General features: G+C 44.0%; 1 protein-coding gene across 7 annotated transcripts in view; it reads right to left on the bottom strand.

Annotated features, from left to right (window-relative positions):
* Window positions 1-27,185, bottom strand: part of TMEM154 (transmembrane protein 154) — a 52,008-nt gene that overhangs the window by 3,634 nt on the left and 21,189 nt on the right. The window contains exons 2-9 of one of the 7 annotated variants that reach the window (XR_011249763.1): window positions 23,424-23,681; window positions 23,295-23,333; window positions 14,719-14,746; window positions 13,471-13,556; window positions 11,450-11,510; window positions 11,070-11,149; window positions 10,675-10,855; window positions 10,468-10,566 (exon numbers count right to left, since the gene is read on the bottom strand). Coding sequence is in view for 4 of the 7 variants with exons in the window: in XM_069556691.1 (XP_069412792.1) it covers window positions 11,450-11,510; window positions 13,471-13,556; window positions 14,719-14,746; window positions 23,295-23,333; window positions 23,424-23,681; window positions 23,760-23,865 (578 nt within the window). In the remaining 3 variants the exon portion in view is untranslated. Of the gene's footprint in view, window positions 1-3,285; window positions 3,412-10,467; window positions 10,567-10,674; window positions 10,856-11,058; window positions 11,150-11,449; window positions 11,511-13,470; window positions 13,557-14,718; window positions 14,747-23,294; window positions 23,334-23,423; window positions 23,682-23,759; window positions 23,994-27,185 lie in introns of those variants that run through there. The other 6 variants (XR_011249765.1, XR_011249764.1, XM_069556691.1 and 3 more) reach the window with 6 other exon arrangements.

The following is a 27,185-nucleotide window of genomic DNA, read 5'->3' as shown; positions in this document are numbered from 1 at the left end:
TTTCACGGAAACCTGATTGAAAATGAAGACATTCTTTATCTGAAGAGCAGACGTAACAACCCATTTCACAAGCCACCCTGCACACCTCTTAAATTAGGCAAGGAGGCCTCATTTCTTGGAAATTGGGTGGTAGCAAGATAATATTTCTAAGATCCAGGCGTTCATCTCTACCGAGCATAAGTCTCTGGATTGCATGTTTTTCTTTTGCACCTTATCTTGACATTTCAGCTACTCTAAGCAGACCAAAACACAAGGCTGTACAGCAAGGGGCACAATCCCTCTTTTGTCCACATGATTGATCTGTGTCCAGCAGTTACAAGAAAAGTGATTTTTGAAATTAATTATATTGTTATAACTAATATATTACTATAAAACCAATCCATAGTCATTGTTGAAAATAGAAAATACAAATAAACAATATAAAAGTACTAACAATCTCACTACAATTAACATTTTGGTGTTTAAGTTTCAAAATATTTTTCTGTGATAATGATATACATATTCTTATACAAAAATGGAATCATATTATGCATATTGAAATATAATCTGCTTTTTTCACTCTCATTTATCTATAGACCTCTTTCCTGGCTAATAAATATACCATATCTTATAGCAACTACAGAGCACACTTGATTAAAAAAAAATTAGGCATATCCTTATTGTTAAACATCCAAGCTATTTCCAATTTTTAGTTTTCATTTCTTATAAAAATTGCTACATCTTTGCATGCTTCCAGTTGTTGGCCTTGCATAAATATCTAAGAGGAATTACTAGGTTAAAGGTATGCAGTTTTAAAGCTTAAACAGTCCACTGGCAACCCCCTTCCCTAAAAATTTACCTTCTCCTGACACTTTCCTTTCGGGAAATATCCTTTCCCCAACATTCTCTCTAATATTATTATTTTCAGTTTTTGTAAACTGAGTATAATATTTACCTCAATGTCCTCTTGTGTAGTTTTTTTGTGTTACTAGGAAGACTAAAGATTTTTTCAAGGCCGTGTTGGTAATTTTAACTTCTGCCAGATTGCTTATCACCATTCTTTGCTCATACGGGACAACTGCCTTCCTACTGATTTACGTATTAGCAATAGCAGTCATTTTTCTCCATCACACACACTGCACATGCTTTTCCCTAGTTGGGCTTTTTCCTGCTACTTTTATTTATTGTGCTTTTAAAAAACTTTCAAAAAGTAATCTTTATGATTTCTAAAAAGACTGGCTACAGAAACAAAGAGCACTGAGCATATCTGTTTATCTTAAAGTAATGTCATTCAAAGAGCCAGGAAATTTTAAGTATGTTAAATTCTGTTTTTGCAATTTTGACACATTTATTCATGGTTTTTATTTAATGTAGCTATGTCTATTCCTTTCTGCTACAGTTTCTGACTTTTCAGCCAGTCCTCACTTAACAATTATAATAATATTTATCTATAATTTTTCTGAACTTTTCCTTTCTTTTTCACATTTAAACTTATCTGGAGTCTATTTTAATCTAAAGTGTGAGTTCTAAATTTTCCCTCCAAATGTTAGTCAGTTGTCTTAAGACTGGTTATCAAATACTCCACTTGCTACGATTTGCTACTTTTAGAGTATATTAAATGTTTACATATACTTGAGGCTGTTTTGAATACTCTATTCCTGTGAAGAAAGCTGAGCACTGAAGAACTGATGCTTTTGAACTGTGGTGTTGGAGAAGACTCTTGAGAGCCCCTTGGACTGCAAGGATATCCAACCAGTCCATTCTGAAGGAGATCAGCCCTGGGTGTTCTTTGGAAGGAATGATGCTAAAGCTGAAACTCCAGTACTTTGACCACCTCATGCGAAGAGTTGACTCATTGGAAAAGACTCTGATGCTGGGAGGGATTGTGGGCAGGAGGAGAAGGGGACGACCGAGGATGAGATGGCTGGATGGCATCACTGACTCGATGGACGTGAGTCTGAGTGAACTCCGGGAGTTGGTGATGGAGGGAGGCCTGGCGTGCTGCGATTCATGGGGTCGCAAAGAGTCTGACACGACTGACTGAACTGAACTGATTCCACTAAAACTTCTTATTTAGCTCTGAGTGTACACAGTTTTAATTATTGTACATTTTCCCTGCAATTCCACCCACCTATACAGGATTGTTCTTTTTTCTTCTTTTAGAATTATCCTGGCTATTTGTGCCCAAGTATCCTTCCAGATGAAATGCCCATTGGGCTCTTTAAGACACTAAGTTGACTCTAAATGTAGATTTTTTTTAATGTTGAATCTTTCGTTCAGATACAGTATGTCTCTATTCGTTTAAATCTTTTATGTTCCTCCATAAAAATCTGAACACTTTCTTTTTCTAGTACCCCATACAACTTTTGATTAAGCTTTTGCAGGGGATTCCTCTTCTTGGGCCTCTTTCCTGGTTGAGCCAATGCTCACAGGGGCTTTTTGAGCACAGGGTCAGGTGACCAGAGCTTGAATCAGGGCTCAGCCACATCCTTGGCTGTGTGACCTTGGGCAAGCAAACGTTCCTCAGCTCAAATTTTCTGATCTCATCTCGTCTGCAAAACATACTAATAATACCATGTACCTTAGCGGGATATTGGAAAAAAATCAGTGAGGACATGTAGGTAAAGCTCAATACCAAGGGCCTGACCTCCAGACACAGGAACCTATGTTCTGATGGTGAAGATTCTACACTAGTGAATGTTCGTCCATCAAACCTGACCTTGAACAGTGTTTCACATATCCAAAGGCTTTAAGAAACTATCTTCCAAAACAAACTCAATTTCTTTTTTGAAAAAATAATTTTATCTTATTTACTTATTTGACTTTGGGTTTTGCTGGCCTTCATTGCTGGGGGGGTTTCTCTAACCACGGCGAGCAGGGGCTACTCTCCGGCTGCAGTGCATGGGCCTCTCATTGCAGTGGCTCGTCTTGTTGCAGAGCATGGGCCATAGGGCAAAGGGTTTCCGCAGTTGCGGCACTCGGGGTGAGTCGCCACGCCTCACAAGCTCCAGAGTACAGGCTCAGGAGCCGCGGCACACTGATGTAGTTGCTTTGCGGCATGTGGAGTCTTCCCAGACCAGGATTCGAACCTGTGTCTCCTGCATTAACAAGCAGGTTCTTTACCACTGAGGGAAGCCCCCAAACTTGCAATTTCTGAAGAGAAGGTACTTCAGTGTGGTTTGTTTAGAACACTCTACAAGGATCACGAAGACTTAGCATGTGAGACTGTCTACCAACCAGAACCCATTCACTTAAAGCATCAGAGAGCACGAGATTCCATGCATGATATTTACACGTGGAGCTTACGTGGATCTGGGCACTGTGACAGCGTTCCAAGCACGCCACACCAGAGACAGTCCCAGCGGGGATACGCGTTGCTTCAGCTGTGGGGCATCAGGTCATTCCTAGGGTCACAACTCTCACGCAGGATTGCTGCAGGTGTGTGAAGGCCATCCATCCTGTTAGCGCGTCAGCAACCTGGACCTGGCCCCCACCCACCCCCGAGCCTGGAGGCATTATTCTCTCTCCTGCTCATTCCTTTAAATGCGTTCCCTGCTGTTTCTGTGGCTATTTATCGTCTCGGTGAAATGATCGAATCAGCCCAGGCGTTTTCAGTTCTGGCAAATCCTAGAGTTCCCTGTTAAAAATATCTTGGCAGACTGCCACAGAATTGCAACAAACAAAACCAGTGATCCTGCTTCAAACCCCTATTGCTTGCCTTGATGGTAATTCGTATGGTTTTAGTCACTTATCTGTGACAGCGGCATGAGTGAGTGATTTTTCTCGGAGTGTTAGATAGGTATTTTAAGAATGTGGGACAGCTTTCCCCAAAGCTGTATGGTAACAGGCCTCCAAACTCTAAAAACCAATTGAACTGATTAAAAGCATCATCTGGTGATTTTTAAGAAAGCATTTAATGGAACGCCACCAGTCAAAGGAGGAAGCGCAATTCTGACACCTCGTTTCCTAACCGCCCTTCTGTTGCAGTCAGGATCTGTTAAGCCATCTCTGCCCTTCTGACCAGTTTATCTTGTAACAGTCCCTCTTTCTGACAGCGGCCAGTGTTCTATCTCCCAAGATGCAATAAACCTATGCTACACCTTTCTCTAGTTATGATGCTCTCTCATTTGGTTTTGAGGGCGTCCAGAGTTCAATTTTCGGACACGACTGAAGCGACTTAGCAGCAGCAGCAGCAGCAGAGTTCAATTCAGCATGGAATCATGCAACAGTTAGCTCATGCTCTCTTCCTTTTCATCAGTAGCACGTCCCTTCTCCTTCCCGTAAGAGGCCTGGCCTGGGTGGAATTACAGAGACACGCATCTGGCTGACATCAGAGCCAGACCTAGAACTGGGCCAAGACATATAGATCATGCCCACAGTGTAGACATAGTCTGGGCCGCTGTTCAAGCAAGGCTGTGGTTGATTGAATTTAGTACATCTCCTCTCGCCCACCACACACACGTATAAGATGCACACACACACACACACGGGCAGGTTAGCCATCTCATTTGAAGTTAGCATACTGCAGGATTATAAACTGCTACTTTGTACCCCTCATGATACTTAGCTTGGATTTGAGGGAAATCAGTTGGCACTTAATATACTTAATGTTTAATACTTGTTGACTTTTAAATGACTTTTGGGACTAAAGAGATAAAGAGGAAAGAAACCCATAAAGTAATTGGAAGTGGCCACAGAGATTTACGGCAGTGGAGAGCCCAAAAGAGTTCACACAGAACTGCTGCTTTCTTGCAATTCATGGTGCAGTCTTGTCAATGACTGCACTGCACGACGGATTTGTTGGCCACCAAAGACTTTCATTATCAGTCTCGTGGTGGCTGGCTTTCTGGCTGCTGAGGGTTCTTTAAAAAAAAAAAAAAAAAACTCTAATTTGTCTTTTCATTTTTGGAATATCTCTTTTGTTTTAACGAATCAAAGAAAATGAAAATGTGATTTTCAAAGAAATTCTCCTCTAGATAGAGCGTCATCATAAACTTGCTGCGTAAACTTGGACAAATTGCTTAACCTCTTTACGTTCCAGGTTTATTCAAAAGGATTATTTCATTTTTAGCTGGTTGTCTTGGCATGATGTGGACTGTGCCAGGCAAATATTAGGCGCTCAATAAATATATCGTGAAAAACTACATCCATGATTGTAGTTTCTCAAAAAAAAAAAAAAGAAAGGAAGAAAGAAAAACAAAGAGAAGGGAAGAAACAGGAAAAGTTAAAAAAAAATTATCTATTAAGCTAACCTGGATTTTCCTGAGAAATACTGCAGTGAAACATTTTTACAACATTATTGAGCTCAGACATGAATCATAAAATGAATAACAGAATTATTTCAAAACCAGAATATTGTTACTTACCCTCTCTGACTTAGTTAATTTCCTAGGGGGTAGTACCTAGGCATCTGACATCTAGAATAAATGTTTCATTATTTTGTTATTATTGTACTTTCAAAATTATAAATCTGCTTGGATGAAACCAAATCTAATTTCCCCCTAATCTTTCCCAATGCTGTTACTCAGCGTAAAATCATCACTGTGGCCAACAGGCATAAAGGGAAAGACGACAGGCACTTGGCTAATATTTGCAGTCCCTTCTCTGTGATCATTCACTTACGCTTACAGAGACAGAAACACCAAGCTTTCAGGAAATTGTCTGGTTACAAAGGCCTCAGAAACAAGCAAGAGGCTGCCCAGACTGAAAACACCAGGATGAAAGGAATTCTATCTTGCTTTTGCCACTATCCAGAGGTATTCAAAAAAGCATGGTAAGGATGGGGTAGACAATAAGGGAGTGAATTCTTTACAGAGAGTTTAAACAGTAAGGAAACCAACCCAGTGGATCTGTTTGTGTTTTCACCATGCACTGGCAAGGCTGAACAATGTCAGTGATGTAATTCTCTTCAACTCCAGCGCAGACCTCTGCTCTGCCCTGCCCACCCCTTGGACACTGTTGCTCTGACGCTGTTCCCACTTCCTCGTACGTGGCCTGGCACATAACAAGTATGAACTCTAGGAGAGCATGCTAAGGTGGGAACTAAGGAGCTAGAATCCTCCTTCCCCCACAATTCCTTTGCTGTCTTTACCCACTGATTGTTTTGAAAACATGAAAACCATACTGCAAAATTCCCATTATACTTTGTACATCTCTGGCCCTTACCAAAATCCTGTGTGAAATTTGAGATTCCACAGCTTAAAGAAAATGTCCACTCAGTGAGGACAAGGCAAAGTAACAGGAAAAGCTCCGAAAGACCCGAGATTATGGACCCAAACAAGAGGCGGTTGAAGGGTTGAAGTCTTTAACGCACAGTGTAGTGCGTGAAGTGTAGGATGGTGGGCAGATCAGCTCCTTTTCCCCAGGAGCACAGTGGACTTGATGGATCACAGAGGCTCTGTGTCGGGGTGTCTCCCTAGCATCAAGTAAATGACCTCCAGAAGTCTTAGTTGCTCATCCTCCTGCTAATCTAAGCAGGATGGAAAAGTGTGCTTTCCATTCACTTCAGTCTCCAGTGATTTCTATACACAGCAAATCCCCGACATACAAAGCTTCAAGATGCAAACTTTCAAAGATGCGAGCACACGTTCAAATGTCTAACCACATAAGTTAGCTCACATATCTAGCGCATACTGTCAGGTATATGCAACCCCTATAAGAGGCTGTGCTATTGTGCACTTTATTGTACAGCACCGTATAGAGTACAGTGGCACAGGATCTTTATGTCAGGCCGAGGATGTCCGGAAGCAAACACAAAAGCAGTGGTATCTAGGTGATCGGGTCAGTTGGGTATCTAGGCTAACTTGTTGGACTTATGAATACAAACTGGACTATGAACGCACTCTTGGCATGGAACTTGTTCTTACATGGGGGACTTACTGCAGAGGACATCATGAGAAATGCTGGGCTGGAAGACGCACAAGCTGGAATCAAGACGGCCAGGAGAAATATCAATAACCTCAGATGTGCAGATGATACCACCCTTATGGCAGGAAATGAAGGACTAAAGAGCCTCTCGAAGAAGGTGAAAGAGGAGAGTGAAAAAGTTGGCTTAAAGTTCAACATTCAGAAAACTAAGATCATGGCATCTGGTCCCATCACTTCATGGGAAATAGATGGGGAAACAGTGTCAGACTTTATTTTGGGGGGGCTCCAAAATCACTGCAGATGGTGATTGCAGCCATGAAATTAAAAGACACTTACTCCTTGGATGGAAAGTTATGACCAACCTGCTAAGTCACTTCAGTCGTGTCTAACTCTGTGCGACCCCATAGATGGCAGCCCACCAGGCTCCCCCGTCCGTGGGATTCTCCAGGCAAGAACACTGGAGTGGGTTGCCATTTCCTTCTCCAACACATGAAAGTGAAAAGTGAAAGTGAAGTCACTCAGTCCTAGATAGCATATTAAAAAGCAGAGACAGTACTTTGCCAACAAAGATCTGTCTAGTCAAGGCTATGGTTTTTCCAGTAGTCATGTATGGATGTGAGAGTTGGACTATAAAGAAAGCTGAACGCCAAAAAATTGATGCTTTAGAACTGTGGTGTTGGAGAATACTCTTGGGAGTCCCTTGAACTGCAAGGAGATCCAACCAGTCCATCCTAAAGGAGATCAGTCCTGGGTGTTCATTGGAAGGACTGATGCTAAAGTTGAAACTCCAATACTTTGGTCATCTGATGTGGAGAACTGACTCATTAGAAAAGACCCTGATGCTGGGAAAGATTGAGGGCAGGAGAAGAAGGGGACCACAGAGGATGAGATGGTTGGATGGCATCACTGACTCAATGGACATGAGTTTGGGTAAACTCTAGGAGTTGGTGATGGACAGGGAGGCCTGGCGTGCTGCAGTCCATGGGGTCGCAAAGAGTCGGACATGACTGAGCAACTGAACTGAATTGAACTGCATTTTCTGAAGCAGTAGAATCACTTGTATATTGCTTAGATGGTAAAGGAAGAAACCACTGGGGAACTTTGGAGGTAATGGTGTGTCAAAAGAGGCTAACTGTAAGAAAGGTCCCACCCTGCCGAGGGTGTCAACAGTGGGGAGGGCTGTGTATGTGGTGACCAGGGTGTATGGGATTTCTCTGTACTTCTGTTCGATTTTGCTGGGAACCTAAATTTGCTCAAAATAGAAGATTAAAAAAAAAAAAAAGCTGACTGGAAGAGATGGAGAGAACTATTGCCAGAGCATAAAAGAAATCATTTCATTTGCATGGTGCTTTGAAACTTCCAAAATGTTTTTCTCTCTCTTAAGATTCTGTGAAACTAGGAGGACAGGTGGCATTATATCCATTTTTCAAGATAAGAAGATTGAACCTTACAAAATTCAGGTCACTTGTCTTAGTACAAAGAACATATGAGCATCCAAATCAGGTCTTCAAACCAGCCATCTGATCTAAGTCCAAAGATCAATGCAGTCGCCACCTATATCTCTAATGATTCACAACGTGTCAGAGAAAAAAAGGACCTTCTTTCTGTTCTGGATTAGATATTCCAAATAAATGTTTCATCAATTATCAATATAATGAGGACAATTTAGAAAAGAGAGATGTAAATAAAATCATGATGGAAAAGAAAGATTATACAAACTATGAGATAATCCAAAATAGGCACCCTTTCAGACCCTCCAAACTTCTAAGATGGCTATTCTGAAATCATCACCATGAATGGAACCTATCCTGAAAGTGGATGGGGAACTTAGTCTCCAGATCATTCCTAGGGGATTAAATAAATTCATGATTTCTCAGGATTAGAAAGCTCCAAAAAGAAGTCCCCAGGGGAACCAGGGGCAAAAATAATGCTTCAGGTAGTAGATGAGCCTCGGCCTTGGGACACAGGCTCGTTAACCCAAAAGGCAATGAGTTTATGTACATCAATTCTAACTTTTTAATAATAATTAAGAACAACCAACTAAGAGCTAATTTTGTACCAAGGTTTGTTCTAAGTGCTTTGTACTCTTATGGATTTTAGTGAATAACAACTAAATTTGCTTTGCAATATCAAGATACCCTTTGGAGTAATCAGACAGTGTCTCCAACACCAAAGACTGGGGACTTGCCACTTTCAGTTCTATAACTCTGGTCCTGGCTTCATCAAGAAAGAATGAAGTGATGGGCTGAGAGCTGTCTTGTGAATTAAAACAGAAAGCTCTGGACCAACAGAGGAATGCAGACATTCCCTTTAAAAACAATAATTGAGTATAAACCAGCTCTCCAAATAGGTTAAAGCTTTTTGCCTTACAGGTGAAATGTGGTAGAACTCATTTCAGAGACCAGCCTCTCAATGTTTCAAAGAAGTGTTACTTCTATAAAGCTTTTACCATCATACAATTTCTAAGTCTCTTCTGTTGCCAATAATTTCGGAGAACACGAGGCAGGTATATAAAAACCAATGGCATTTCACATCTTTAGAGGGTACCCATCAGAGATTCAATAATAAGATACTTACAGGGGTTTAATGGTGATCTGAGCCCTATACTGGACACACATAGATGTTCATTTTAGGTAAAAATGCAAGGAAAATATTTCTTGGTAATGGGCTTTGTGAAGTCTCACTAGCATATTTTCTTTTATCTGCTTGTTAATGTCTGACAACTCATTTAAATAGGATAAACTCTTTCCTGGACCAGTGATGAGTTTTAATATGCAAGCACCTACAGAGGTAACAATGACATCTACAACAAGATGTAGGTTCTGCATCAGAGCGGAGGTTTGACCCACTAAGACTAAGATGGTGGTGGCCTGACTTCCCAGGCAAGGTTTAGCAGAAGAAGCAGAACAAGCCAGACAAACATCTGACTGCCTCAATCACTGTCTAGTAACCAGTCTTTCCCTGTGACCTGCTGGTTTCAGGAACTGCTTATGAAAGGTGACTACACTCTGGACCCAATTATAGTGACTAGAGTAGGCCCTCGGGTTGACCTGGAGGGAGACGGGGTGGGTATTTACGCTGCTTTGAAAATTTATTCTTATGGAAGTCTGACATCTGTTACGCGCTCAGTCAAGTTCCCTGCTCACTGCTCATCTTAGTCACCCCGTCAACAATTCAGCGCCCCCGCCCCACCAAATCGCAGCCATGCTCTACAGAGCAAGTCCCTGACTTGCTGAACCATCAATCTTATTTCCTACCAGCACGTCCCAAGTCCTGACTGAGAATTCTCTGAGCAAAAACACCCAAACGTGATCATTTCTATCCTCACAAAAGAGAAGTTTGTGGAGGGCTGAAGAACAGGCCTGCCTTGGTGCTCTAAAATTTTCTATCGAGCAGAGCCACCTAGTGGTAGCACAGAATATGGGCTTTTGTTCAGCTCAGTCGCCCAGTCTTGTCTGACTCTGTGTGACGCCATGGACTGCAGCACGCCCAGTCCATCACCAGCACCAGGAGTTTACTTAAACTCATGTCCATTGAGTCGGTGATGCCATCCAACCATCTCATCCTCTGTCGTCCCCTTCTCCTCCCGCCTTCAATCTTTCCCAGCATCAGGGTCTTTACCAGTGAGTCAGTTCTTCGCATCAGGTGGCCAATGTATTGAAGTTTTAAAATTCTCATTTAATTTCTCTCCCCTGGTGGCTCAGATGGTAAAGAATCCTCCTGCAATGTGGGAGACATGGGTTTGATCCCTCGGCCAGGAAGATCCCTTGAAGGAGGGAATAGCAACCCACTGGAGAAGGCAATGGCACCCCACTCCAGCACTCTTGCCTGGAAAATCCCATGGATAGAGGAGCCCGGTGGGCTGCAGTGCATGGGGTCGAGAACAGTCGGACACAACTGAGCGACTTCACTTTCACTTTTCACTTTCATGCACTGAAGGAAATGGCGACCCACTCCAGTATTCTTGCCTGGAGAATCCCAGGGACAGGGGAGCCTGGTGGGCTGCTGCCTATGGGGTCACACAGAGTCGGACACAACTGAAGCGACTTAGCAGCAGCATCCAGTATTCTTACCTGGAGAATCCCAAGGAGAGAGGTGCCTGGGGGACTGCGGTCCGTGGGGTCACACAGAGTTGGACATGACTGAGCCACTGACACCAAGAACAATCCAACCTAAGTCGGGTTTTCTTTTCTTTTGTTTGTTATACGCTCATTTTTACTCACCCTTGTTCAGTTATCCAGTTGAGACTGTCACCTCCATCTGTTTTCTTGACCAAACATCTATTCATCCACGATAAACAAACCTACAGTTTGTTATAACCAGAAACTTAGGACTAAAGCAGATGCCTACTCAACAGTGTCTCTTTAGAAGGCCAAGAAAACAAGTACTAATTTATTTCTAAAGATAAAGAATCACTATGATATTTACTTTGTACTTTTCTAGTTTCCATAACTCACACTTCCATTTCTCCACAAGACACCAATGTACGCCCATGAAAATGGTCACATAAAATTTATAGGCACAGAGAAGGTGAGTGAAAGTCCTCAGCTGTGGCCTCCAACCCCCCTCCCCCACTCACATATGTGGTAGAAACAAGAAATACCTTGGGTTGTTGTGGTTTGGTTCCTTTTCTTCCTCTAAAGTAGGTAAACATTCATAGTCGGCTAGGACAGAAGAAAACCAGGCTCATTATTAGTCACTGAAATTCTACTTTTTATCCACAAGACTCATGCAGTTGAACATCATATCTCTCTGATCTGTTACTTGTGCAGAAATAGCCTCACCAGGGAATTTCAGAGGTTAAAAGATTAATCATGGCAAGGCTCTTGAAATGGAAAAAGCACTAATGGGGCAGATGCAAGACTTCAGCATGTCTCTGGCCTCAGCGGAAAAGGGCACAATTCATCACTGCTTGGTTGTTCAGCCGCCGAACAACCCCCCAGGGGCTCCAAAGACTAGAATCTGCACAGTTCAGGGTAGACGCTGGAATAAAACAGCTTCACCGAGGTTCTGCGGTGGCTGCAGAATGAGTTCAGTCAGGAGCAAGAAGCAGGTAAAGTGGGGAACAACCGACCTTCTTAAAGCCATCAGAATTTCCTCCTGTTACATGCCTGCTGTTTTCAAGGGAGGGAAACCTGCTCGATCTATCACCGACGCGTCAAAACAACTCTCTTCTTTAGTTGTCAAATGAAAATGGTTTTAGTGATTGTAACAGGACCATGACTTGGATTGCAATTATCTCAGCCACAAAAAAGGAAATACACCAAAATATTGAGATTATCTCTGGGTGGTGGAAATTTTTTCTTCATTCTTTTTTTTTTTTTTTGCATTTTCCAAATTCTGCTGTGTATGTACATTACTTTTATAAACTAAAAGCCACAAAAGGAAACTACTCTAAGGATTATCTCAGTGACTCACCCCTATCCTCAAATGCTTTACCAAGCCATTCTTCCCCAAAATTGTCCATGTTAGTTAAGTAGTTTTCATCTTTTGGAATGTTCACCTTGCTGAGCCTCTGGTACAAAAATTCCGATAACAAGTACCTGGTTTTTGAGAACTCCATTGTCCATTGTTGAATCTGATAAATCTCCAGGTTTTTTTTTTTTTTTAGATAAATTTTTTTTAAAGTGGTATGATAATATAAATAGTGGATTGTATTAATTTAATATGAGCATTAAGATAATTTATTGATTTTTTTAGAGAAATTAAAAATAGAAAAAACCCAGCTGTCATCATTTTTAAGTCCAAATATTGATTTAATGAAAAGTGAGGAACGTATGGGCTTCCCTGGTGGCTCAGTCGGTGGAGAATCTGCCTGTAATGCAGGAGACCAGGGCTCAGTCCCTGGGTCTGGAAGATCTCCTGGCAAAGGAAATGGCTATGACTCCAGTATTCTTGCCTGGGAAATCCCACGGACAGAGGAGCCTGGTGGGCTACAGTCCATGGAGTTGGAAGAGTCAGACATGATTCAGCACTAAACCACCACCAGCAGGGAACGTATACTACAATTACCGTCAGATATCCACTGGAAATTAAGTTATAACGGGACACTCATATTACTGTCCCTGCTAGCACAGTCCAGTAGCACTTTCTACAGTGAAGGGCGTGCTCTAGATTTTCACAGTCTAATATAATAGCCATTAGCCACAGGGGGCTGGATTGACTAAGGTATGAAGGTTTAAACTTTTACTTAGTTTTTAAAATTCCAAGTTAAATAGACATAGATGGCTAGTCCCTATAGGGCAGATCTATGTAAACTATATGTGATAAAGTTTTACATCTAAACACACATTAAAATCACAGATGTCTAAATTCTATCATATTTTGGGTAATGCCGGATGCTCACTTTTTCCAGAGTTTGGTCTCAAGAGATTTCCTCACTTGAAAAAAACACAGTCCGTTTTCTTCTTGAAAAACTCCACTGGAGTGGCAACAATTGATGTGGTAATTAAACTATGTATTTAAGGACGGTCAGGCCCCAGCTAACTCCTTGCATGTGCTAGAAGTAAGGCAGGTGGGCTCACAGGGCCCCACCCAGGATCCAACCGCATAGTTACGAAGAGGGAGCAGCCTCCTCTTACCAGAGCACAGAGAAAACCACCTTCCGTATTCCACACCACGTACCATTTCGATTCATGCTGTTCATCCACTTATCAAGCTCTTCCATTTCTATTTCCATCACAGAGGGTGTGTCTTCCTCAAAAATAGGGCTAGAGAGAGACAGTCAAGAGCTTGTTGGAAAAACAAAAGACAAAACCAACATGTTTTGTGATGTGCTAAATTTTGTTTGAGGACAGCCTGGGCTGTTGGCTGTGAGGAAGCTGAACTTGATTCAGCGTCTTATACTCCAGGGTAATCTAGGCATTTGCTCTATTCAAGAGGACCAAACTGTAACAGGAAAAAAGGCAAAAACGAAAATAAACCTTCGCCCATTACTGATGATGGGCTGAGAGGAAGCCCAGGAGAGCTGGCTCCCCCTGAAGGTACTGAGATGAGTCTGAGGCTCCTCCAGGGAGCTGCCACATTCAGCATTTTAGCCTTGCTCAATTTCACTTCCCTATCTTTGGGGGTTTTTGATCAGCGCTCCAGGTCAGGAGGCTGATGGACAGCCGCTTTCACCACCTCGCCCTTCCATTTCCAGGCTTTCGTGCCTAGAAGAAATGGAGCCCTTATGCTCAGAAATCCAGGGCCCTTCCTGGCTGGGGCTCAGCTCTCCTGGGGGAGGGAAGAGGCCCCAGTTAATGTAGGTAGGATTGGGGGAGGGGCCCACCTGCTCTGATCCACTCGCTGCCCCCCTTCAGAGGAGGCCAGCCTAGGGTCAAAACAAGCACGGGGGAGCGTGGGGGGAGGCAGAGACACCGGTGACGGTGCCCCAGGCCACCCCTCCAGGCAGAATCCTCTCCAATCCCCTCCTGCCACCTCCATTCCTCTTCCTGCCCCACTCCCCACCAGGATCTTCTTCTCACCATACAAACTCTGGGTTTCTACTAGGGTTCCCCTCTTTTAATACCAACTAACATCTCTTCCCTGGTGATAAATTTTTTAATCAGAATAAATGAACTGATGTCCTTGAAATATACCCAGGGTCAGAATACTCAGTCACCGATGCATTTGGAATTGATGGCGGTCAGAAAAGGTTCTTTTCTGAACAGAGGACCTTCTCCCCCGTCAGATCCCCTGTCCTGTGGTGAGGTGTGGGGACCCTGGCACATTCTCGTGGGGTTAGGGAAGCAGGAGGGCCCTGCCAGGGCTGTCAAACCAGAACTCTTGGAAATCTGGCCCTTTGATCTGCTCACCACCACCCTCCTCCACCAACATCCTGGTCCACCCCAAAGCTGAACTGGACACGGGCTGGGGGCGGGGGGGACTTACACTTTCACGTTTTCACTTCCCAGTTCATCTAAAAGACAGTAAATATAAAAGTCATGTTACTGTTCAGTATGTGTAACAACTCTTTATTTCCACATCAGCTGAAATCTCCTCTACAAAGCAGGGAAATGACTTCCAAGAGATTACATTTTGAAAGGGGCTATAGTTAACTTCTATGTCAATCGAGGGCAGATGGCCATTTTGAAATGAGGGCCCGTCTATGTGAAATCGTTCTTTTAGATCTAGTGATCCTCTGAGAGCGTTTACACAACTGCTCTCTCATCTCCTTGTGGCACAGCAAACTGGACTCGGTGACCCTGTCCCCTTGTCACGGAGTAGGATGTGGTGCATCCATCCCAGGCTCCCCTCGGCACCCTTCTCTCACCCCGGCTCTTTGTACGGCTGTTCCCCTCACAGCCTTCTGGTCTCAGTGAAACCAGCCCCCCAAGACACAAGGTCCCCTGCCAGTTGATTAATCTCTCTTCCTTTCTTGTTCCGTCTGGCCTCAATCCTGGGCTAACTGAACATGAATCAACCAGAGTCCGATGACTGAAATGGTTGTGAATATGTCATCATTAAAGCACAAACTCAGGTTGTCTCTCCAGGACAAGAGAAGCTCACGGACCCCCAGCCATGGCCCACCTGGCCAGAGAATCATAAGCCAGAGACATCCTGACTCCCAAAGTCATGATTAAGAAATGGCACAGTTGATGATTGATTGCAGCCTCTTTGTTCTTCTCCTTTAAAAACACCCCAGACTCAGCCACCAAGTTGGAGTGGATCTGAGGCTTCTCTCCTGCCCACTTTCATGGCAACCTGTAATAAACCCTTCCTGCGCTGCAGCCTCCCACTGTCAGAGCCTGGCTTCCTGTATGGCAGGCACAAGAGTCCTTTGCCCCACTACATCAGCTTTCCTCAGAGAGGCCTCCCCCATCTCCTCTGTCTGAAACAGGGCGCATCTTTGCCAGCTCAGCTTCTCTTTGCTCCTTGATAGTGTCTGCCACAATCTGCCATCAATCAGGTTCTCTGGTTAACTCTTCATGTCTGTCTCTCCCACTAGACCATACACAGCTCCCAAAGGGTGGGATCATGTCTGCCTTGTTCATCGCGACATCCCCCCTCATCCAGCTTGCACTGTACCCGACAAACACCCGATAGGAACTGAATAAACGAACAGGTCTTCATCTGGATCATCCAACTCTGGGTTTAAATTCGTGCCCAGTGTTTTGGATTTAGCATCTCATAGTAGTGAAACTTCCAACAAGCTTGCTGTTGGTTGCTTTAGTTGAGATGCATCAGGTAACAGTCTGCAAAATGGCTTGGATGCGGATCAGATTCCATATGAACATGTGGCAAGAATGAGAGCCCAGTGCCCCAGTTCAGCCTCTCTTTTGCTTGGCAGGGGAACAGATGCACCCAGAGAAACGAGGCAGTGATGGCGAGTGAGTGGACAGCACAGCCCCACTGCACCTCTTATGATGTGAAGAACCACTGAGAAGCACACGGCTTTACAGAGAGCCACTGAATAGTCCAATGGTCTTGATTCTCAGCCATCAGAGGCCTCCTTTGTCTGGTGGGCAGAGGGGAGGCCCCCAGCGAGGGAGCACAACCAGCAGACACCTGGAACTGAGCTCCTGGCAGCCGGGAGCCGCTGTAATTTCCTGTGGGTTGGCAAGCTTTAATGGCACCACTAACCCCGGGAAGCCGGGCACGGTTGCCAGTTTCACGCCATCACTGCTTCCCTCTGAGGGGCTGTAGGTTGTGTCCTCCCACTCTTGGGCAAGAATCTGAAGCTTCCTGCAGACACCGGAGTCCTCTGGACACTTAGACTGGGAAAGGGAGGGATGTTCACCTTATTTTTATATACATGCATTTTTCATCTAACATTTACAGGCTCTTTTCCTTAAAGGATTTTACTATAAATAAAGCTCCTATACAACCGAACCTCCTTCACAGGTGACCCACAAAAATGCCCCTGTTTGTCACTACCGCCTCCCTGCTCCCCCTCTTTCCCTGCTTAATAGCCCCTTACTAATTTCTTTCAGAACAAACGGCCCCACAGCCCGACTCTCGAGGGGGTGGATTGATCTTTCTAATCTGGGTGCCTGCAGGCTTCGCTGTGAGCTGGAGCTAGACCTGCGTGCAGATGATGGAAAAGTTTAAAAACCCATTACAAAAGTGCTCCAGATGCGCAGAATGCGAAGCTCCTGTAATCAGTATTCAAACACAGGAGCAAAAAGCCTCCTGTGGCTTCATCTCCCCTGCTCCACGGCCATTACCCCTGCCCCGGCCGCCATGGCAACACGAAAACATCTGGGAGGGCGCCCCCGAGCAGAGCATTAAACCGGGAGGGAGACCAATTACCCGTCCCCTGCAATCAGGCCCTGCCCGCTCCACTCCACCTGGCCTCGTCTCTTTATTAACAGCCACCTACTCCCTGTGCGCCCCCGAGGCTCTCGCACAGCCCCCACCTGCACTTGATTCCATTTTGCCTCCTACAGCCCTGCCATTCCCTGTCCTCCTCCGTGAGGACACCTCCTCCCCCGACAGGATGCCCCCTTGGCCCCCGGGGCCCCCGCCGGGCTACTCTCCCGCTGCAGCCGTTGGGAGCAGCGCAGGGTGGGGCCGGGGCCGCAGCGCAGCAGGAGACCGTCCTGCCTATCTGGCTTCCGTGCTCAACGCGAGGGTCTTTCTGGAGAGTGAGCCGAGCCAGGTGTCCTGGAGCCACAGCCTGTTTAAAGCGATGCTTTACAGCCAGCTGTATCCCCTGCAGCTCTTTCCCAGAGAGGCAGCCCATCACGACACCTAATAAATATTAAATAATAACAACTGCAGATCTAATGCCTGCGAGTCTGGGGACTGCGAGTCTGGGGAGAAGGGCCATTATACATCCAGACACTCCATAGCCTTCCCTTTTCCTGGACACGAACAGGCAGGGCCAAAGAAAAAGGGGTAATTCCCCTGCAGGTGAAGTATTCTTTCCAAAATTGTTGGCCAAATGCACCCCAGCTGTCAAATTTCAAGACATTTCTTGGTGTGGAAGAATACATCAGGCTGTAGCCTATTCCTAAGCACAGGACATCCTCTCTGACCTGCCACAAAACGTTCCTTTGAGAACTTTCCAAACAACATGCTGGTCTGACCCAGTATGACAGTTTTATTTTTCCTGGAAAGATAAACAGAAAATATATTTAAATCAAATTCTGTTCATTTAAATAGTCTCCTTCTACTGCCTTGTATTATAATGTTAAATATGAATGGGTGGATTTTGGTGGGCAATGTTTGTGAATTTTTTAGCTGAGGAGAGATTCATCGTTAACCATCTGTACCTATATTAAAGGAATGGTGAGTAAAAGATATTCAAATACCGCTCTCTTGACCTAGAACGTCGGTGATAAGCAACTGCTTTGAAATTCTAAGTTTCCATTTGTGTTTTCTTAAGGTGAGGCACATTTAAAGTAAAAACAATGTGCCAATTTGTGTTAAGAATAATGTGCAAATTTACTTTTACCTCTGAGAATATATTCTCTAAAAAAATTTCTCACATCCTTTCATCAGCTCATCTCTGCAATACACATTTATTGAGCAGCTATTAATGTGTTGGGGAAGGCACTCTGGGAGATAAAGGGGTAAAAATAATTAGCTTCCACTTGCCATATGCCACCTACTGCTTTTTTCTAAGTGCTTTACATAAGTGAATCCACTTAATTCTCCCAACAACTCTATGAGGTGGTACTGAGTTTTGCCCATTTAACAGATGAGGAAGCTGAACCAGAGGTTATAAAACTAGACCATAGAAAAGCCAGTTAGGCAGAGTCTTCCAGAATCTGTCCCGATAACCTTCCTGCCACTCTACTCCACAGGATGAATAAGACAAGTTCCTGGTTCTTTTGGACCTTAAGGAGAACATCACCCAGTAAGGGAGACCCAAAAAAGGCAAGTCACCAGCTGATGACAGTATTCACGACTGTGCAAAGTAAGTGTGAACGCAGTCAAGAGGTGGTGATTAATTCTGCCTGGGGTCTGAGTACTCAGCTCTTCATAAAAGCCTTAGAACTGCGCATTGTAGAATGGGGTGGCAGTCTGCCAAGCAGCCAAGAAGGAAATTCCAGACAGAAGACACAGCATCAACCAGGTACGGAGGCCTTAGGGAAGGGAGCGGCACAAACCCGTGGACCCTGTCCAAGGTCAGTGCTCACTTGTGAATGGCTTTTGAATCTTGAGCGTCTCGAAATGAAGTTTGGTGAAAAATCCCTTTCTGGATTCAGTGCCTTAGAGGATGACCATTTGACTAGTCAACCCCAAACTCCCCCGACCCCAGGACTCTGTTAGCTAAGACCAGCTGTAGCCTACGGTTTGGGCAGGAAATTCTACTTCCCCTACTTTTTTTGTTTTTGTTTTTATTTGGCTATGCTGGATCTTAGTTACAGCATGGGGCTCTCATGCCCTGACCAGGGATCGAACCAGAGCCCTGCGCACTGGGAGCATGGAGTCTTAGCCACTGGACCACCTGGGAAGTCCTACTTTCCTTAAGTTGAAAAAAAAAAAAGATCCAGGCATCTCTGTTTGCTTTTTCTTTTTCTCTGGCTTACAAAAGAGCTCCCACGTGATCACTGTTATTAGGTCACCCCGAAATTGCAAGCAGTGGAAAAACGTGTATTTCCTACTTTCTTGGAATCTATTACATCAGTCCTTGCCATGAAAGGTAATGCACTTCAGTGCTTCCTTCCCAGTTCACGTCTGCCCTACCTGTGGGCATAATGGAAAATGACCATTTACAGCTCTGCGAGACCTTAAAGCTTCTCTTGGTACAAGGACGGTGTGGGGACCTGCAGGCCTAAGGCATGCCCTCAAAGACAGGGGACCCCTGTTAGTGGATGTGAAAGACAAAAAGTGAGTTTTGTATGCACATATAAATATACATCTTATCACCCTTGAGTGATTTTTGGAATGTCTAAAGGCTTCAAATTGAAAATCTAATTGGAGTCATTTTTAGCAACATAAGCCAAAAGAACCCAAGTTGGCTTTGGACCCAGAACCATCCCCAAACCTTGTATTCGAAAGTCCTGCCATTGGAAGTGAATCTTCTCAGAGTGTATCACTGACCCAGGGAATGATCTATCAGACTGGTTTACTACTAATGGTTTACTATTTACATCTTTAGCCGATTAGGAATTTCATTTTAAAAGTGAGCATAGTTTCAATAGGACTAAGAACCATACTTTACCCAGGCTTTTTCAAGATCAAATGGGTGTGTGGCATGGTAGAGAAAACAGTGCCTGTGAGAAAACACAGACGGAAGAATCCTCTCCCTGCGGAGATGGCTCAAGGACGCCAGCCTGGCCACCAGGCCCCCAGTCGAACCAACGGCTTCACCAGCTTGACCATCTCCTCCAAAGGTCAGAAAGCATTCACTGACCAGTTCAGCTCAGTACAGTTCAGTCACTCAGTCGTATCCAACTCTTTGTGACCCCATGGACTGCAGCAGGTCAGGCTTTCCTGTCCATCACGAACTCCTGGAGTTTACTCAAACTCATGTCCATTGAGTCAGTGATGCCATCCAACCATCCCATCCTCTGTCGTCCCCTTCTTCCTCTGCCTTCAATCTTGCCCAGCATCAGGGTCTTTTCAAATGGGTCAGTTCTTTGCATCAGGTGGCCAGAGTATTGGAGTTTCAACTTCAGCATAAGTCCTTCCAATGAACACCCAGGGCTGATCTCCTTTAGGATGGATTGGTTGGATCTCCTTGCAGTCGAAGGGACTCTCAAGAGTCTTCTCCAACACCACACTTCAAAAGCATCAATTCTTCAGTGCTCAGCTCTCTTCACAGTCCAACTCTCACATCCATACATGACCACTGGAAAAACAATAGCTTTGACTAGATGGACCTTTGTTGGCAAAGTAATGTCTCTGCTTTTCAATATGCTATCTAGGTTGGTCATAACTTTCCTTCCAAGGAGCAAGTGTCTTTTAATTTCATGGCTGCAGTCACCATGTGATTATGGAGCCCCCCAAAAATAAACTCTGTCATTGTTTCCACTGTTTCCCCATCTATTTGCCATGAAGTGATGGGACTGGATGCCACGATCTTCGTTTTCTGAATGTTGAGCTTTAAGCCAACTTTTTCACTCTCCTCTTTCACTTTCATCAAGAGGCTTTTTAGCTCCTCCTCACTTTCTGCCATAAGGGTGGTGTCATCTGCATATCTGAGGTTGCTGATATTTCTCCCGGCAATCTTGATTCCAGCTTGTGCTTCTTCCAGTCCAGCGTTTCTCATGATGTACTCTGCATAGAAGTCAAATAAGCAGGGTGACAATATACAGCCTTGATGTACTCCTTTTCCAATGTGGAACCAGTCTGTTGTTCCATGTCCAGTTCTAACTGTTGCTTCCTGACCTGCATATAGATTTCTCAAGGGGCAGGTCAGGTGGTCTGGTACTTCCATCTCTTTCAGAATTTTCCACAGTTTGTCATGATCCACATAGTCAAAGGCTTTAGCATAGTCAATAAAGCAGAAGTAGATGTTTTTTTGGAACTCTCTTGGTTTTTTGATGATCCAACAGATTTTGGCAATTTGACCTCTGATTCCTCTGCCTTTTCTAAATCCTGCTTGAACATCTGGAGGTTCACAGTTCATGTACTGTTGAAGCCTGGCTTGGAGAATTTTGAGCATTACTTTACTAGCATGTGAGATGAGTGCAATTGTGCAGTAATTTGAGCATTCTTTGGCATTGCCTTTCTTTGGGATTGGAATGAAAACTGACCTTTTCCAGTCCCATGGCCACTGCTGAGTTTTCCAAATTTGCTGGCATATTGAGTGCAGCACTTTCACAGCATCATCTTTTAGGATTTGAAATAGCTCAACTGGAATTCCATCACCTCCACTAGCTTTGTTCGTAGTGATGCTTCTTAAGGTCCACTTGACTTCACATTCCAGGATGTCTGGCTCTAGGTGAGTGATCACACCATATCTGGGTCATGAAGATCTTTTTTGTACAGTTCTTCTGTGTATCCTTGCCACCTCTTCTTAATATCTTCTGCTTCTGTTAGGTCCATACCATTTCTGTCCTTTATTGTGCCCATCTTGTATGAAATGTTCCCTAGGTATCTCTAATTTTCTTGAAGAGATCTCTAGTCTTTCCCATTCTATTGTTTTCCTCTATTTCTTTGTACTGATCATTGAGGAAGGCTTTCTTCTCTCTCCTTGATATTCTTTGGAACTCTGCATTCAAATGGGTATATCTTTCCATTTCTCCTTTGCTTTTTGCTTCTCTTTTCTCAGCTATTTGTAAGACCTCCAGAGATAGCCATTTTCTTTTTTGCATTTCATTTTCTCGGGGATGGTCTTGATCCCTGTCTTCTGTACAATGTCATGAATCTGTCCATAGTTCTTCAGGCATTCTATCAGATCTAATCCCTTCAATCTATTTCTCACTTCCACTGAATAATCATAAGGGATTTGATTTAGGTCATACCTAAATGGGCTAATGGTTTTCCCTACTTTCTTCAATTTAAGTCTGAATTTTGCAGTAAGGAGTTCATGATCTGAGCCACAGTCAGCTCCTGGTCTTGTTTTTGCTGACTCCATAGTGATTCTCCATCTTTGGCTGCAAAGGATATAATCAATCTGATTTCGGTGTTGACCATCTGGTGACGTCCATGTGTAGAGTCTTTTCTTGTGCTGTTGGAAGAGGGTGTTTGCTATGATCAGTGCGTTCTCTTGGCGAAACTCTATTAGCCTTTGCCCTACTTCATTCTGTACTCTAAGGCCAAATTTGCCTGTTACTCCAAGCGTTTCTTGACCTCTTACTTTTGTATTCCAGTCCCCTATAATGAAATGGACATCTTTTTTTGGTGTTAGTTCTAGAATGTCTTGTAGGTCTTCATAGAACCATTCCACTTCAGCTTCTTCAGCATTACTGGTCGGGGCATAGACTTGGATTACTATGATATTGAATGGTTTGCCTCGGAAATGAACAGAGATCACTCTGTCACTTTTGAGATTGCATCCAAGTACTGCGTTTCAGGCTCTTCTGTTGTCTATGAGGGCTACTCCATTTCTTCTCAGGGACTTTTCCCCACAGTAGTAGACATAATGGTCATCTGAGTGATGACCAAATGGTCATTCACCCATTCCCGTCCATTTTAGTTCGCGGATCCCTAAAATGTCAGTGTTCACTCTAGCCATCTCCTGTTTGACCACTTCCAATTTACCTTGATTCATGACCTAACATTCCAGGTTCCTATGCAATATTGCTCCTTACAGCATCAGACTTTGCTTCTATCACCAGTCACATCCACAACTGAGTATACTAACCAACACTGGCCGAAATTACATAAGGCCCTCATCCAGGTTACATACAGAGATGGAAGCTGTGTGTTTCAATTTTCAGTTTAGGCTGAAGGCATTTTCTGTTTCTTTTTTTTAAATAGAAAGGTATATGACATTTCTAAATTCTGGAAAATGTCACTGAAACAAGTCATCACTCATTATTTTATGTAGCTGCTTCACTTAAAAACATCTCAGTTTCTCTGCCCACCCCATCCCATCTCCAGGCAGGTGTTAGAATAATACTCACGTGTCTGTAAAACACTCTGAGATCCTTGGCTAGAGGGCTCTGTGTGGAAGCAGAAAGCATTGTGTTTTATCAATTATTCATGAACACATGGAGCAGTTGTCTAGAAATGAGAACAGGCAAAATATTTACCTTGTTTATTCCTTTTCCTTTTATGGTATATTATAAGGAGTATCGCTGATAGAAGCAGGAGAGACAGTAAAATCACTGGGATCAACACCATTAATATAAACTCTAACTGGTCTGTGTCTTCGTCAAAAAGGGTAGAATTTATACTGGTGATGTAAGGTTCTGTGGTCACTGAAGCAAGTGTGCTTAGGGCCTCTGACTCTTCATCCAGGCCTTCCGTGCCTGGGGGCACGTCTCCTGACAGTTCTGTGTCCTCCTCTCCTGTGGGAACACATACAAAATTGAGACTGTCATGGAGACGAAACTAGTACGGTATGTTTTCAATGATCTGAAACTTACCCTCCATGCATCCAGCGAGAAACTTGATCCACTGGATTTGGTCTTCCAGTTCAGCATGACACAGAGTATTGATTGAACATAAATGGAGCTCAAGCTGGGAGTACATTCAACGTGGAATCAGAAGCCAGAGATAAATCTCCCACAAAGGCAGGCGGTTCAGAGGCACTTCAGCAAAGGGCACTGAGAAGCTTGGCAGTGTCTAGCACAATATTCCAGAATATCCTATAGGGTATCCTAATAATATTTCTGAATAAATCTAAATTCCAACTTCCTGAGAGTTAAGCACTCATTACATAACACTTTTAGGTAAAGGAAATGGACTGTGTCCTAATTTTTTTTTTTTTTTTTAGTAAAAGGTTTCCTACCAATGGAAATGAATTCTTTCAAATCTGGGTGACTGATCAAATGTCAATGTCAGGCCTCAGTTCTGCAGGGAACTGAGTCTGCCTCTGAAATGATCTCACAGAAATCCTGAAATGATCTAGATAAAAACACAATGCGTGGGGGTTTCATTGGTGGCTCAGGGGTAGAGAATCCCCCCGCCAGTGCAGGAGACACGGGTTTGATCCCTGACCCAGGAAGTCTCTCACATGCCAAGGAACAACCAAGCTCATGCACCACAGCTCCTGAGCCTGTACTCTAAGCCCTGGGGATGCCACTGTTGAGCCCACTTCCACAACTACTGATGCCCTCGGGCCCTAGAGCCTGTGCTCTGCAACGAGAGAAGCCGCTGCAATGAGAAACCTGTGCACCGCACCTAGAGAGTATAGTCCCTGCCCTCCGCAGCTAGAGAAAGCCCTTGCAGGAGCAAAGACCCAACACGGACAAAAGTAAACAAATGGATGTTTTTAAAAATACCATGTGTATTTTTCTTGTAAAGTGAAATTCTCGAGGGGATGTTCCCTTAGAAACTAAGGAAACTGCACCAACATTTAAATTTACTGCATAATATGACTCTTTAGAACCTGCCCTATTAATAGGCTTATTCTGTTGGGACTTTGGATTGTATTGGAAAACCATCCTTTGGTTCATCACAGGACAGGAAAGGACTAGTAGCTAGGGGATTATTTGAAAAAATCCTGCCTCGCCTGGCTCTGTTGTGACCATGTTCGGCTTTTCCTCCCATCGTGGTTCTACAGCATTGCTTATCATTCAGGTGGGACCCATTGTGAAAAGGAGCATATTAGCTGAGGCTGCACCAATGAGATAATTTACATGAAAGTTCCTCCTAAGGTGAAAGGCACTCTTCAAATGAAGATGTCCACTGCCTGCAGCCACGCTCAGAGCTGCAGGTTAGGCCACCTCCCAGAGAACAACAGACTGGCCACAGCATGGCCAGCTTAGGCCTTAGCTCTCCACATGTCTGCATGACAATCATTTATAAAAATATTTGTTTGATCACAGTCTAATTTTTCAGTTATATAAACACTTCCATTTCCCCAAGACCAGGGGATCCACTTAGTAATCATATCAGGCAATGCCACCCCAAACAATCAGAATCAATTCCAAACTGCTAAGTAACTGGTATTCCTCATGCGTATACACCAAAAGCAGGGCTCAAAAAACATCTACCATTTATTGACTTCTGCCTTCAGGGTTAAGTGACCTCGTTCTACATTTATGTCTTTGAAATAAGGTAAGTCAATAATGTATCTGTTGAAAGATTGGACATATCCCCCTGCTCTTAGAACTAGTGAATCAAGCATCATTCTTCACTGGTAACCTTGGCCAGCGAAGACGGTATGCCGCGAGGGGAACGGTGGGCCACAGGGACAGTGGCACACAGACGCCTGTGGCTGGTGACCACAGCCCCATTCCTTGAGGTCGGCGCTGAGGACCTTCCCCCAATACCCAGAGCTCCTTGGTATTCATTTCCTTCTGCCGCTGCTATTGCTACTGCTACTGCTTCTCACTGACTTTTACAAATGATTTACTGAAAGCCGAGTCTTGTGCTCTGCCTTGTGCCCAGATTATCTCATTCTGTTCCCATCATTTTTTCAGATAGCAGCTGGGGCAGGGAGGTTACACAACCAGCCCACACCCACAAAGTTGTGGAGGAGTGAAGATTTAAACCCTGGAGGGCTGGGAGAAGAACGTGAGCTTGGAACCTCACATGGTGCTTTCCTTCCCACCAGGCAGGAATGGAATGATTACAAATGATGAGGTGGTGACCGAGAGAGGGAGCCTCACGCTCTTGCCCCTCAGCCCACAAGAGGGAGGGGAGGGCTCTCACTGGGCTCCTGGGGCCAGGCGGCTGTGAGCAGAACTGCCCAGAAGGGCAGGATCCTTCAGCCTCTCCACGGAAGGCAGACAAGTTCCCAGTAGAACACTCAGCACTCTGAGTCACATCTGACCTGTTGCCCCAGAAAAGGAGAGAACTGGAAAAGAAATAAGCTAGCAAGAACAATGAGAGTGTTGGACAATCAGGCATGAAAGAGAAATGGAGAGGCTCACAGATGGTCCTGGGCTGTCCACATTTCTTTCTTAGCAGAAGTGACAAGGCTGGTGACAAGCGGCTCTTAGTGGCATTCTGGGGTGAAATTTCCCCCCAGTACTCCTCACACGCACTCTAACACGTTTTCGATTTAACCATCATTTACTCTCTCTGATTCTTTAGCGATTATTTAAATAAATGAGTCAAGGGTTCTCTGTGTGTGCTTTTTCTTTACCCTGCAAGTCTTCATCTTCACACCCTCCTGTGACAACCTTCCTCATACCCTGCCCTCCCCAAACAATACTGTGATAGCTGCAAATAATAAATAACAGTCATTTATTAGATGTTGATAGAGTATGCTGGTACCAGGATAAATATGCACCATCTGACAATCTCCCCAAGTTCATTGTTCACAATACAAACAAAGAAACAGTCTCAAATGTCTCGCCCGGTGGCATAACTCTGATATTTATGCTGGCAGTTCTACTGATACACAGGATTTCTTTTAAAAAACTGTTATTGAAGTACAAAGAACGGCAAGGAGAGATAAGAAAGCCTTCTCAGTGATCAATGCAAAGAAACAGAGGAAAACAATAGAATGGGAAAGACTAGAGATCTCTTCAAGAAAATTAGAGCTACCAAGGGAACATTTCATACAAGATGGGCACAATAAAGGACAGAAATGGTATGGACCTAACAGAAGCAGAAGATATTAAGAAGAGGTGGCAAAAATACACAGAAGAACTGTACAAAAAATATCTTCATGACCCAGATAATCACAATGGTGTGATCACTCATCTAGAGCCAGACATCCTGGAATGTGAAGTCAAGTGGGCCTTAGGAAGCATCACTACAAACAAAGCTAGTGGAGGTGATGGAATTCCAGGTGAGCTATCTCAAATCCTGAAAGATGATGCTGTGGAAGTGCTGCACTCAATATGCCAGCAAATTTGGAAAACTCAGCAGTGGCCACAGGACTGGAAAAGGTCAGT

This window comes from Ovis canadensis, chromosome 17, assembly GCF_042477335.2.
Source record: "Ovis canadensis isolate MfBH-ARS-UI-01 breed Bighorn chromosome 17, ARS-UI_OviCan_v2, whole genome shotgun sequence".
NCBI lineage: Eukaryota > Metazoa > Chordata > Mammalia > Artiodactyla > Bovidae > Ovis > Ovis canadensis.
The sequence above is the reverse complement of the archived record's forward strand: the minus strand, read 5'-3'. Positions and strand labels throughout refer to the sequence as shown.